This window comes from Aythya marila (assembly GCF_965140915.1).
Source record: "Aythya marila genome assembly, chromosome: 2".
Taxonomy (NCBI): Eukaryota; Metazoa; Chordata; class Aves; order Anseriformes; family Anatidae; genus Aythya; species Aythya marila.
Window position 1 is genome coordinate 31,843,756 of NC_139043.1, and position 15,041 is coordinate 31,858,796.

Genomic DNA, 15,041 nt, shown 5'->3' on the forward strand with positions numbered 1-15,041 from the left:
ATTCTGGGAATTCAGTACTTTAAAAAAAAAAATGACAACTTCAATTTAATTTTGGATTGGGTGCCTATTTCTCACCCCACAAAAAAAAAATAATAATTCCTGCCCTTTCTATTAATTTTATATAAAAAATTCTAACATTTATCCATAAGATGTCAATAAAAGTATCTCAGACATGCACACAAGAAAGTTCAACATACTGGTGACATTGTTGTGTCTGCAAACTCAATAAGAAATTCGATTTTACTTTCAAAATAAAGTAATACTGTTGGGAGTTTCGGAGATGCTACAATGAAGCACAAAAATAAGATCAGGTAACCCATACCTGTTTCACCAGGTCAGGGATTACTATTAATTTTAATTCAATTTTGAAAAAAAAAAAAAAAAAATCAAGAGAAATACAAAATCTTAGGTTTTACTTTGTACTTCAGTGAATTACAAGCATCTTGCACATTTTTTTTCTTTTATTTAAGGATAAGTTAAGAACATGAGCATACACGTATATCAAATAAAAGAATGTCTAGCAGTACACTGAAATGCCAACATCTGTCCCTTCTGAAACCCACCAACCCTTAACATTTTGCTTAAAACCTAAATATGTATTTTCCAAGCTGAGTTTTTATTTCTTAATCTCTGTGACAAATATAACAGATGAACTGTGCCACTGTTCCAGACCAATAGCACAAACATTTCACAGTAAAACTTAGGAAAGGGAAGAAAAAAACCAAGTTTATTTAGTACCATATCCTTTTATTAAAGCAATCTAATGCCTCAGCATCAGGAACTAAACAGGTGCACCTGTAAACTGCTTTGTACAAATAACTTATTATATTAATGACTTAAAAGTATACCTTAATGCAAAAATAATGTAGAGCTTGAACTCTTGATCTTAACTCACTTTGAGAAAGCCAATACTTATGCCATACCATCACACAGGAAAAAAAAACAAACAAACAACAACAACAACAAAAAACCAGAAACACCTTTCAAAGAAACCTTCAAGGATTTCTGTGAGACAGATTACCTGCTCAGTGATCCTCATATGAAAGTCGTGAAAGTCACTGTAACGCCGATATGTCTTCCATGTCTCTTCACTGTTTTGATTTCGCCGATGGACTGTGATAGCATACAGTGCGTATGTCTTGCCATGGTCATTACACACGCCTGCCACAGCATATGGGTCATAGTCAGCATAGACTAGTAGTTTGAAAACAAAAACAAAAAAAAGGAACAAACAGAAAGAAGGAAGACGAGAGGACACAAACGTGAAGTAAAGAAATGTCTGAAATGACAGACTTGAGAGACTAAAATGGACGTGCAAGCAGAAGAGTAAGCCATCCCTTTATTCAAAACACCGCATAAGTGGTACCCCTCCAGAAACTTAAGTTTAATTTATAGACATTAAGTAGCCTTAACGATTGGAGCTTGTCTATCACATGCAAAACATGAAAAAAGAAAAAGAAAAAAAGAAAATAAAAGAACAGGAAAGGTTTCAACACTAAAGAATCGAGAACAAATCTTTTAAAAATAATTTTAACCTAAAGAATTCAAGATACAGGTGAAAGACAACTATGAAACCAAATGGAATTCCATTCTGCAAAGTACTCTCTAATTATATTTTTTTAAAGTCTGCAAATACAGAAGGAATGTGCTAACACTGTAAGCATTCAGTTCTGTTATTAACATCAGCAGTTATTAGCTACAAGATAGAAAGTAACCTCCCTACGCTATTTCTCAGTCAAAAGGAACTATATACACACAAATATACACAAATGCATGCCTTCTGCATGTATGCGTACATATGTACTCTGTATATGTGTACACATGCGCACTCAATTTGATTTCTCCATAAAATAAATTGAAAGAGACCCTTATCTGAAATAGAAAGAAACATCTTTTTTTCCTCATTGAGTATTTAAATTCTCTCCCACATTCCTCCCATCCCCATACAGAATTTTTCAAAAACTTCAATTTAAACTACAGACTAACTTAAAACCAATACTGCATACACCGCACACATTTAAATTAATGTGCTGTAACTCTAATTATTGAGCCAACAGCTCGTTGAAAATACTTCTTGATTAAGTTCTGTGAGTTTGTTAATGCATTTGTGCTCCATACACTTTTCTGCCAAATCATCAACTCTAACCTCGTGACATCTTTGAAAAGCAAGGCTGATGCCTAAGCAGCCAGTGAGTATCCCTAGAGTAGGGGCAGCTGCTGACAATGCAAGAGTTACATGTTAACAAAATGGAAACCAGTAATGTAGCATCATCAGCCTTTTCTTTGGTATCTACCCTCTAGAAGAATGATGAGTACTGAAACCCAAGAGAAAAGAGATAAGCCACGGCCCCATAAGCACTGAGCAAACCTTATCTTCTGAGCTTACACTGACCACTCTGCCATGCAGCCACCACACCACAGCTCAGGGACACTGCAAAGCCAGGAGTGGTAGAAAAAGAAAGAAGCAGCTCTGAGAAGCCCCTACATTGTTTCTTCTAAACCAGTACTTATTTTACAGCACAAAGCAAACTGAATGCTCAAAAATTAAGGAGAAGATCTCACGTACTACCAACAAGCACAGTGAAAGGTAGTGAACAGCATATGAGTGCTGCCTGTAACATCCAGAAGGCAAGGACTTCTTTCTTGCTCAAATATAAGGTGAAGAGAAAGGAGACATCCACTTTAATCCTATCTTACAGTATGAACATGTACAAAACCCACAGTTCAACTGGAGTATTATGGACTGACAGTAAGGCTGATAGTTATCAGTATGTGCTGCTAGCAGATAATAAATTTTAAATAATTTCTGTGGGGTTAGGTTATCTTTTTTTTTTTTTTTTTTTTTTTTTTAAGATCAAAACAATGAAACTTATAAGTTTAATTCAGAAAATAAGTAATGTTTGCAATTGCAAAAAAAATAAAAATTTGTGATTCTTAACTTTTAAAATATTTTTTCCCCTTTTCTGAGGGCTGACTACACTGCATGGATTGTACCATGTTCTTGCACTGGGTTTGAATAATAGAGTTTAATTAAAATGTCAATAAGTTGAATTCACAGCTTATGTCCACTATATAAATGCAAAGTTTTAAAAGTCTATTGCACAAAAAACTCCACAAAACAAATATCTGAACTGACAAATTAATTTCCTAGTGGAATCTTGTTGAAGTAGAATATTTGTAAATAATACCTGATGTTTATTATTTGCTCTCATGTAATACATTTTTTAACTTAATTCTAAGCAAAAGTTTGCTAAAACCAACCAAAAGTGCCACCACTGTAAAAACTGAAGTCACTACCTAAAATTAAGCTAAGTCACTCACAAATCAGAGAGAATTATGGGGTGACATAGCAAGAGAAGTAAAAACAGTCAACAATTCAGATGATGTGACTAGAAAAGGAGTTCACTTTTAGAATTTGTTCTTTAAATAACTGTAAAAAATAAATACTACTCAATATTAAATTTAACAATTATTCACAAACAGGAAAAATAATAATGCTACAAACAGTAAGAATTAAATCACATTTTAGGTATGGATATACCATCTACGAGCTAAACATACTAATTCTGTATGGAGTTCCATTACATGGACCTAAAGGGAAATATGAATTCAAATGTTTTATGATGTTAAGAAAAAAAGTTTCAGATTTCAAGGGCCTGTAATATTAAAAAAACTCAAAATAAATGTTGGAAAAAAGCAGACATTGTAATGGATTAACTTACCAGTATCTGAGATGTATGCATGGAGTTGAACTGTCTCATCAGAAGGGACATTTGAAAGGTCATCTAAGGACTGCATGGTGGGGGAGAGAGGGGAGAAGGAAGAAATGGTCAAGAGAATAAGATCATGGACACATCTCATTTGAGAGATGTTTTTTGATCATTTTAATCAATTTTCAAACTTTCAGTTCAGCATACACTAATAACTTAATGCCCTGTAATAATGAAGCTAAGTTTTTATTACCTGGCTACCAAACCCTTTTTTTTTTTTTTTTCCCCACAGCCAATAGGGCCCTTCATTTCCCTCACTCCTCAGTTTCATGTAGTTTGCGGACCACTCTAATATATTTACTACTTTCACTTGATATCTCAGTTTTAACAGAAGTACAGACACAAACAGTCTTTCATTGAACATTTCATAAAAAAAATGCAAAAAAGAACAGCTAGAGGGATACAAATGTGTTATAACAGATCTTTTGGTTTTATCTTTATACTGTTCTGTTTCTTTCAAATTACACAAAAGCTACAGTGCAGTAGAAGTTTAAAAATTTCTCTACTCTATGTAAAAAGCAACGGTTTCCTCAGGAATATTTTCCCATGTGACAAATAAACAGGCACACCCTTAGGTTAACATCTGTCTCCCTGTTCAGCAATTATTTGTGTGCCCACGAGGCCAAGAAGGCTAGTGTCATCCTGGTCTGCATCAGAAATAGTATGGCCAGAAGGACTAGGGAAATGTTGTCCCTCAGGACTCAGCACTGGTGAGATCACACATTGAATATTGCGTTCAGTTTTAGGCCTCTCACTACAAGAAGGATATTGAGTTGCTCAAGCGAGTGCAGAAGAGAGCAACAAACCTTGTGAAGGGACTAGAAAACAACACTTACAAGGAGCAGCTGAGGGCACTGGAGTTTAGTCTTAAAAAAAAAAAAAAAAAAAAAAAAAAAAAAAAAAAAAAAGGAGCCTGAGGCCTCATCACTCTCTACAGCTGCTTGAAAGGAGATTGCAATGAGGACAGTGTCTGTCTTTTCTCAGAAGAAAAATGAAAGGACACAAGGAAACTGTCTCAACTTGCAACAATGGAGGTTTCAATTGGATATTACAAAGAATTTCTTCACAGAGAGTGGGCAGCCCAGGGAAGTGGTGGAGCACCCATCCGTGGAGGTTTTTAAGAGACATGTGGATATTGCGCTAAGGGACATGGTTTAGTGGTGGGACTTGGTAGGTCAGGTTGGCAGTTGGATGTGACGATCTCACATGTTTTTCCAACCTAGATAATTCTATGATTCTATGAGATGGAGGAGTTATTACAGAAGGTAAATAATAGTCAACTGCTCTAATACTTTGCTTGCTATGAAATATTAACGTTAAACTACTTTTATATGGTTTTGTTTTGTTTTTAAAGCATCACTGATTATTGTTTTCCTGCCTCCCTACATTACCAACCCGACTTTTTTTCCTTAAAACTGCATAGGGTTCAAGCTAATTAATGATCTCCAGAAGCTCAACCCAGACATTTCTGCTGCCATTCAGGGTCTTGGGTGTAATACCTGTGTAACTGCTTCTATTTGTTCAATGCACAAAGAATATATAAAGTTCACATTATGGATGCATTTAGATGAAATCTGCAAGAGCAAATATTCTACAATTGTTTTATACCACAGTGTGCCCTACTAGTCTAGTTTAGTAGATGAATGTGTCAAATTAAAGGCAAAAATTAAGGTGATACTTTTAAACTTTTTTCCTCAAAACAGCCTCTTTCAAATGCATTCCTAAATGAAGGTACAGGAGATAAATTTTAAAATGGAAACTTTAGCAAACACTTAACTTCTGTAGCAAAGTATTATACAGAAGAAATTTCTGCAAATAATTGAAATGGTTGAGACTTTTTTTTTGAGATAAAGCAACAGACAGATTGCATTTAGTGTGCCCCAATATCTTTGGCATGAGGTACGTTTGCAGGAACAATTAAAAATGCACATATATTAAACGCACACAAATTAAATTAAAATGCAAAAATATCACACCACAACCTAATCTTTTTTAATGCATTGTCATTAGGTGAAAGTACAGACATTCCCTGACCTTTAAAGTAACCTTTCCAAGGTCTATTTTTCTTCATGTAACTAACTAACACAAGGGAGCTATACTATTTATACAGAAGTTTACTTTTGATGTGGAATTGAGCCAGGAAAAACTAATCTACCAGTATTCAAACACCTGTAAAAGCACTGAAAACCCCAAACAGCCCTAAATAATAAGGATTACAGAAAGCAAAAGTTCTGCATAAACAGGGCTTCGTTAGGCACTTCTGCTAGAATGTTTTTCACTCTTTATAAAAATAATAAATGTTGTATTAGGCAACTATACTTTTCAGAACAATAGCAACAAAAATCAAGACTTGGACAAGCATCTTATGCAAATACCTACTTATATTGCAACAGTACTTGATAAAGGCTTTAAGACTTTCTAGTTTAGTTTGGAAAAGCCAAAAAATTAAGCAGGACATAAGCGCTTGCTAGATGTGCTATAACAAAGAAATCCCTACCCCATAATATAGCATTCTGATATGTTAGGCTAGTTCTAGAAAAAATACTTGAGACGTTTTAAAGATCTTTTTAAGAGAACAGTCCATTGAAAGAATCTCTTCTGAAATGTTATCAGCATTGTATGCAAATTTATAAAAATTTAAAAAAACATAAGTTTTATTTCTGCATCAAGAGGATTTTGTGTAAGTTCCATCTGCTGAATCTTATCTTGTTTGTGTTTTTGAAATAAAAAGAGAAAAACAATAGAAAATATCCCAGCTTAAAAAAAAAAAAAAAAAAAAAAACTACATGGAAACATGTTTAGATTGAGAGTAAATGTATTCAAACTGTATTACAAAATTAATTATATTCCTCTGCATGCTAAGCATGATCTGGCTAATACACAGGAACTCTTAAGGAGCTACATAATCCTCCAAGAACGAATTAGAAGAACCTACGAATTACATGAGCCAGGAAATTGCATGCAGATTGCAAGCCTTTCTAAAACTATAAGACTTTCAAAAATACTCTCACATGCACCATCGAGCCTTGCTTATCTTGTGTCTCAGTTAAGAAGAAACAAATAAGAGGGAGGGAAGGAAACGCTTAAAAAAATGTTTAAAAAATTAATACCAAAATGCGAACTTGAAAATGGTCAGAATAGGAAACAAAGATTCATATTTTGGATAGGTAAAATCCAGATACTTGGATGTTTCCAAATCAAGTCCTAATTCAAAAAATTATTAAAAATGCAATTAAATGTCTTGTTTTAGGGTCTATTGGAATTTAATCCTTTGAGATTTCAATATTAAAGGATTTGTTTTCACCTATTATTACCCAACTCTAAAATTCATGTCTATTTATAAAAAGAATAAGGAAGTACGTTTTGCTTAAGTTTACTGTAGTCTACTGATACATTCATTCTGTGAGAAACTATGTAAGAAATTCATTAAATTCAGGGAAAAGTACAAAGAGGACAGTTTTATCTTACGGATTAAGTGATCCCTTATGTGTCTTTCAATTTGATTCAAGAGCAAGGCAAATTTTTTCAGAAAACAAACTGCAACAAAGTAACCCCCCTAATAGTAACATAATTTAAACTATTTTATAACACTTTCTCTACTATTGGGAGGAGGAAAAAAAGTACGTACCAGATTTATGCTGCCAGTAGGAGACCCATTAAAGGATTCTAGGAACAGTGAGGAAGGGGAGAAAAAAAAAGTAAAAACAGGTTAGAAAATTTTCTCCAATACAGGGCCCATATAGAAGAAATAAAAATGTGAAGCCAAAACCTTACGGAAAATTAAACAAGTGTACAACAGTTGTACCTGACATATAAATACCTTCAGTTTCCCAAAATGACATCTAAATGGAGATGTATGGAAGTTTATACAACTATAGATATGAAATAAACACTCCAGAGAACATTTCTTTTTCACTTTAAGCTTGTATCACCACATGAAATTGCTTCACTAAGGAGTCAGTGTAATAGCTGAACGTTTTCCATCAGATTGATGTTTCAGTTAATGAAAAAACTATTTTAGTTGCTGACTTCTTTGGGACCACACTACACTCAAATACTCCCTACCGCCACTAAAAAGAAGTCTGGAGTGACAAAATGGTTCCTAGCTTTGTTAGAAATCAGATTTAAAAAACAGTAATAATTCATGCTGGATATTAAAATGTTCTTCAATAGAAAAAAAAAAAAACGTACTTCAATTCAATACGCACTGTAACCTGGTAGCAATTTGACCCAAAAGTGTTCATAAGAAAAAGCACTAAGACTTGAGAGTGCTTAAGGAAATAGAACAAAAAAAGGTCAAGAGTTAAGCTAACTGTAGTAACAAGATATACAAAAACAATTTAATTAACATAAGACTGCTAAATAATTTGCTCAGAAAGGATGCATTCTATGTTTTGTCCACTATGTCTAATAAAAACAGACAGCATACTAAAAAGACACAGAAACTTTTGAGAAAATGAGGGTACCTGACCTTAACAACAACAAACTTAAAGAAAAACTCTTCTCCCCTTCCAGGATAATATGGATAGAAAGGACAAGCCATGTTAACATTCTCAAAGTGAAATAGAGCTAGTATTTCTATCACTCTTACCCTAACAGGACAAAAAATAGCTAAAGATAGTGGTTTGTGTTGTCAGCAGTGCTCTTAAGATTACTAGCAAGCAACCAAATGCTGGTAAATGATGCTAGCAGCAAATTCCAAAATACCACCAGGCAGCATGTATGTTTTCTTTAATTCATCATGCAGTTTGCCTAATCTCAAAAAAAAAAAAAAAAAAAAAAAAAAAGCCCATGCTCTCTGATGGACAGATGCAGGGAAAATCTGCTTTCATCCTTTCATCCCTACTCACTCTTAGAGTGAATTAGTTTTTTATTCCGTTATACAATTTATACAGCTTCTTGTTTCTAGTAGCAGGACTGCATCCGATATATTAGCTACTTCATTAAATTACACATTCAAAGGTATTAATTTGTGAATAACCTGACCTGTATCTGATCCAAGACAGATTTTGTCAGAGTTCTCTGGGATTTGTTAAAGAACTTAGAAGACCAAAAAAATCCCAACATTACAGGAAGAAATTAAACGTGATGGAACAAAACTAACACATGAAAATTAATAGTTATATTCACAAAAGTTGCTTAAAATAACTACAGAGAATAAAACCACTAAACAAAAAGAAGGCAAAAGAACAAGTAGATAAGAATAACTTGGGAACAAATAAAGCAGGTTGTAGAAGTGTTATTAGATATTTTGTATATTATTGTAGGTTTTGCAGAGGCAGTTCCATTAACAGGACTGTTTCAAAACTTAAAGAATATGGTGTAGTAAATACACATTATATTGAAAGTAACTTAAGTGAGAAGAACAAAGCTGATCTTCACAGTTCTAATTCTTCAGGTGTTAACAAAACGTATCACTAGAGCGTAGTAAAGAACACAATCCTCCTTCCATCTTCTAAATTGTTATTAAGAATAATTAAGTTCATATATAACTGTGCTTTAAAGAGGAAATAGATATTTATAAAGGGTTCTGTGTTAAAATTACTCTTGATGCACAATGTTACTTTAAGCGAGTAAAAAAGAAGGAAAGTTCTTAAAATAAGAAATTTCAGAGGAGCTGATAAAAAATCATGGAGAAAAATGTATAAAATGAAACTTCCAAAAGTGAAGGCTCCTTAGTTCCAAGGGGGCGGGGAGATGATAGAGAACGACATCACAACCACACATCTTGAAGTTTCAAGCTTGATTCTTAACAACAAAAAGACTTCACTGACTTTCAGTTTTCCAGAAACCTTTAAAAATCCACATCTCCTATGTACTTATTTCTATTTCCCGGTGAAGAATATAAACATTTTTTTTGAGAAAATTGCAAGTGAAAGAGTTGCACACTTATTTTAGTGACACACTCATGACTAAGACTTGGAAAAAAAAATTACACAAAGTTAATAAAGTTAAGAAAAACTTGTTTAACTCCCAGAACAATTTACATAAAAACACAAACCAAAAAAAAAAAAAACAACACTAATTTAAAATCCTGTACAAACCTTTTGATTTTATCAAAAACAGTGTGGACAATGTTCTTCATTTCATTTTAAAGGAGAAAAAGAATACACCCAGAAAATCTCCCTTACAGGTAGACAGCTCACCTCCTTCCCCGTCATCTGATCCTCTGAAACTAGGATCCTTTAGCATATCCAGCTCAGCTAACATGCGCACATACAATACATTCTGTTTGAATGAAGGGTAGAATCTTTCATCTCGCAGCATCAATTCGTAAACCTTATTGAAATAAAAATAACATTAGAAATATATATATATGTATTTTATATATATATTTTTAATTAGACAAGCTTTCATCAATAATACAGGAAAGGCATAACACATTACTTTCCTGAAGATTTCCAGTTCAGCCAACACTGTGTAATCACAAAGATTTAATCTACATCACAAATATTTAATCACATCATCTCAAAAATTTGTCTGTGTAGCCTGAACAGTAACATACTGCTTTCCTGCTATATTGACATGTTCTTTTTTTTCAGTGTCATCATATCCAATCCCCCAACTACCTACCCAACCAGTTACAAAAACAACCTTTATCATGAAGATAACTAGCAATTTAAGTACATATGAATTTCAAAAGGAGAAATACATAGAACATGATATCTTAATCCCCTACAAAATTGTCTTCAGTGAGTATGATCTTCACTCGCTATTTTTTAAGCAGTACTTTGCAGCAGTCAATGTATATATATATATATACACATATACAGAAATATTTGTGCATGGTAGGAACAAATTTGTACAAGTCCAATCACCTGGTAAGAATGCCAAAAAAAAATCATGCGGGTTTGAGGATGTCAATTTTGTAATACATGAAAATTTTACATTCTCTTCAGCAGATATCACATGCAAGGCCCTTATAATAATCTACTTTGAGCAATGTAGTTTTAACAATGTTTTCATTATTATTAAATGAAGTACAAAGTGATTCTAAGTTCTACAGCTCATATTGTTAATTTTTAATAGAAATGAGTATATGAAGTTAATGACCTAAAAATCGTAAAAACCTCTCAGACTGGATATGTAATTTACTGAAAGAACATCAATTATTTACTTGTTAATATCTATATATATTAGACTTGAGTGATAAAGTCAGTGCATGAAGGCATGAAGGTATTGATAAGATTTTATCTTCAATACTTGCTGCTGCTTCTGAGTGTTAAACTGTGCAGCCTGGCAGAAACAGAGCAGTCAAATTTCTTAAAAGAAATAAAACTAAATACAGTAATACACTTATACCCCCTTTGAAAAAGAAAGCTTTTTCAAAGCAGACCAAAATTGTACCACTTAGCCATTATTCTGCATAGGCACATTTTCTTAGATTGGTGCATAAACACAAATCAACCCATAATTTTTAACCCGCCCATTACTTTGAAAATCACAGGCTACATAAGGCCAAGCAAAAGATGACAATTTAGAATATTATTTTATAGAATATGAAAGTAGTTAAACAGGTTTTAGGTTTCTGATAACGTTGAGTTTCTTGATCCTCTTGAATGGCTGTACTGAAGTTTAATGCATTATAGCCTTAACAACTCCTATGAAATACAGGATAAATAGAGTATACCTTTCTTTGAATGTCATCAAAGATTTCAGGTGTTGGATCCTCATGGTTCAGTGTTTCTGCCAGTTTTGCTACTAAGTTGTCATCAATATTAACTCTTGGAGATGCCTGTCAAGAGATCTAAATCAACTTTCACAGAATAAAAATAAGCATTTTCCCCCCCCCAAACAAAATCCAATGCAATTCTGCAATTCTCTAGGCAAAATGCATTTCTGCTTGATGAGTATATCCAGGTCATGAACTGTCTAGAACACAAAACAGGAGTCAGAATTAAAAAAAGATGAAATTCGGACTGTGTGTTGAAACTCAGAACTTTAAAGAGTACTAACAAACATTTCAAAAAACAATTTATGCACATCCCAGCTGTGCATCCCAATTGTTCAAAGCAATATCCCAACTAGATTTACTCAGACTTAAACACAAGTTCTATTTATTCATGATCAGAAAGATCCAGATTCAGAAATGAAGAACAACCCAGAGAAAAAAAAAAAAAATGTAAATGGATGAAGTCCTAAAGAGTCTAAGGAAAAACTAACAGCTTGCCAGTTCTACTAATTCCTGCAGACTACTAGGAACAGCAAGCACAGTAGCTTCTTATACAGACTGTATTACAGCTACCAGAAGAGACAACATATTAGCATCCATCAGATTCACAGTCGTCCTTTGATATGACACATTTCATGCTAGTGCTTACTGAGCATTCATTTAGGTAGGCCCAAGCTCACATACTTTCTCATTTTCTGCAACAGACACAGAAGCCAACACTGAACCAGACCCAACATAGCTAGCTGCTCACTTGATCTATTTAGCACACCTGAGAGGCCAAGTTTGTTGGCTTTAGAATAAACTCTGGGATTAGGAACTTCTGACTTTGAACTGGTATGTGTTCAGTCAGCTCACAAAAACAGTAGAGCAAGCTCTGGATAGTCCATAGAAGACCCTGCTGATATTCTATTGAGGTGAAAAAACAAAGTGAAAGAAAAGATGCAGAAAGGGAAACATTACAACAGATTTGAGGGATAATTTGCTGAGGGAAGCTTCTAAAATGAGCTGAATAGTGATTTTTATGCATACACAAATTCAGAAAAAAGATGCTTTGTTCATAGAAGTTGACAAGTGTTTTATTCCACTGAACACTTCATTGGGAACATTAAAGCTTTGCCTATCAAAAGGTATTTAACAGGGTGATATTTGTGCAACATATACAGGCATTTGCAGAGGCACGGGAATTTATTTTGTTTCAAAGCCCAACCTGAATCTGTGCTTGTACACATATGAAATGGCTTTTGTTTTATTTCTTTTATTTATTTATTTTTTCTTAATCTAGGGAAAATGGGGGTAGCAGGGTGAGAGAGAAGGCAGTGTAAAAGGAAGGGAAGGGAAAAAGGGAAACATACACTATGGGAATTTATCTTCTTTTTTGTCTTCACACTTTCTTTAGTTTTTCCTCTATATTGTCCCTCAAAAGCATACTTTCTAGAATACAATGCATTTATAAGATAGCCAAAAAAAGGAGAACTTTGACCGCTTGACATAACAAAAGAGAAGATATGCAGGTAACACCTTAAGTGTTAGTTTGTAAAGAAACTACTACATCAAATCCATTTCACATTAATGTAGCCAGACAACTATTTGTACAAAAAGTTTCAAACAATTTAGAAATACATTATTCCTACCTTTTCTGATAAATATTGCTCATAAACTCCAACCGCAGCTGCTCTTAATAGACCCTTGGTTTGATTAGTTTGATGCTTTCCATCTTTTTGCCGGCTTTGAAGTACCTCCAGCTGTTGCTGTGCTGTAACCCTGTATCCTTCCACTGTCATCCAGAAAAACAGATGTGCTTGGCCACCAGTCTGCTGCATGTAATCTACACGAACACAGAAAACAGGCAACATACAAGCATAGTTATAATTTCACACCTTAAAGGAAAAATTCTCTAAGATGTGAACTAAGTTCTCCAGGATCTGGTTATACATCTAGAATAGTTGTCATCTGGAGTGAAAAAACCAGAAACTACTATATAGATGATATTGGTGATAATAATTAAAAAAAAAAAATGGGAACAGAGTCTAGAACTAAGCAGCTAATCTTAAAATGCACAAGTAAAAACTGAATCAATCACTACCATGTGGATATAACAGGCTTGTACAGCATGACAGGAGTTGAGAGGAAATTCAAACTGGAATTCTAATCAATCACATACATCTACTACATTAAAAGAACTATCAGCAACAAAAAAAGACAATTGACACTCTCAGCAATGACAATTAGCATTATTCATTTAGAGAAAAGCATCAAGCACTACAAAATAATAAATATGAATTACACAACCTTTAAGCCATCTATCAAATTTCTTTTTTATATGGTTAAAAAGTACATTGATTACAAGGCTACTGAGTTCTCTGAGAACTTAAAATACAGCAGTAATTTAACTTCAGTCTTGTCATTAGTTCCATTAGTTTCGCTGAGGCCAGTGAAAGGCAAAAAATAGCAATTAAGATTCAGAGTCATTCCAAATATGAAACTGAGCAATTCTTGCAATGATTCTTCTCTAAACAGAACAAACTTCTTCACTAACAGACCAAGAACGATTGCAGATCAGTCTTAAGGAGAGATTAGTATTGAAATGAGCTTCGTGGAAGTATTCAGAAGCACTAAGTATGGTGCTCTGAACAGATAATTATAGAACCATTTGCAAAAAAGGTTTTGTGTTTCCTCTGTCTTACATATAGCTTTCAGTAGATACTTAGGTACAAGTAAACAAACCTGTGAGCTAGGATAGTCTTTCTAAATAGAAAAATCAGAAAAAAAATTAATACTTACCCATAAAAAATTGTAGTGCAACATTGTCTACCAGAATATGGTCCAGAGGGACTGTGCAAAGTTTTCCAAAGTTTGCTGCCAGTTTCACAGTATCTATTTCCTGTAAGACACAGTTCAGCATGTTCATTGTTTTTAAATTAGGTTACCATAAATCAGACATAATAAAAAACTTATTTATGTTGTAGACAATAAAGCAGCCTCTCAAAGCTTAATTATTTTTACAGTCACTAATAAGAAGGTCATCTTCTCATAACTATTTTACTTCTCATAATTCAAACATGGAAGATTGCTGCTGTATGAGGGGCTGGCTTTTAACACATTCATGTAACATTCATGTAATGATATACAAGTCAAATTAACCCCAAATATCTCCCTACTGGTTACGGTAGAATGAAAATGAACTGAGATTAATTAATATCAGAATTTGATGGGGTGCAGGTCACCACAACTTAAACTCATCTCTGTCCAACTTTCTTCTGCTAATTAGACATTTCTTGGTATTGCAGTAGCACTTCAGGGTCCAACCATAAAATATTTTAAACATTTTAACTGTCAATATGCACAAGATTACATTATCACAGAGCCACACTGAGGTCCAATTAAAAGAGTCAATAAACTAGGCAAAGTCAAACATACCGACTCTGTAATAAATACAAAACAAAACAAACAAGTAAGCAGAACAAGATCAGGTTCTGAAATTTGACATCCAATTCTCATAAAATATTCCAAGTATGACAAAATACAATACGTAATAAGGCACCACAAAATAATCACCAAGTGGTACCTTTATCAACAAGTTAAGAGAACTTTGCCAGAGA

At 33.7% G+C, this 15,041-nt stretch overlaps 1 protein-coding gene across 5 annotated transcripts in view; it reads right to left on the reverse strand.

The window, feature by feature from the left end:
• Window positions 1–15,041, reverse strand: part of SNX13 (sorting nexin 13) — a 68,060-nt gene that overhangs the window by 13,461 nt on the left and 39,558 nt on the right. For 4 of the 5 annotated variants that reach the window (XR_014316797.1, XM_082752194.1, XM_082752191.1 and 1 more), the window contains exons 12-18: window positions 14,224–14,323; window positions 13,074–13,267; window positions 11,401–11,505; window positions 9,917–10,049; window positions 7,399–7,436; window positions 3,723–3,792; window positions 1,022–1,194 (exon numbers count right to left, since the gene is read on the reverse strand). Coding sequence is in view for 4 of the 5 variants with exons in the window: in XM_082752194.1 (XP_082608320.1) it covers window positions 1,022–1,194; window positions 3,723–3,792; window positions 7,399–7,436; window positions 9,917–10,049; window positions 11,401–11,505; window positions 13,074–13,267; window positions 14,224–14,323 (813 nt within the window). In the remaining variant the exon portion in view is untranslated. The remainder of the gene's footprint in view (window positions 1–1,021; window positions 1,195–3,722; window positions 3,793–7,398; window positions 7,437–9,916; window positions 10,050–11,400; window positions 11,506–13,073; window positions 13,268–14,223; window positions 14,324–15,041) is intronic. The other variant, XM_082752193.1, reaches the window with a different exon arrangement.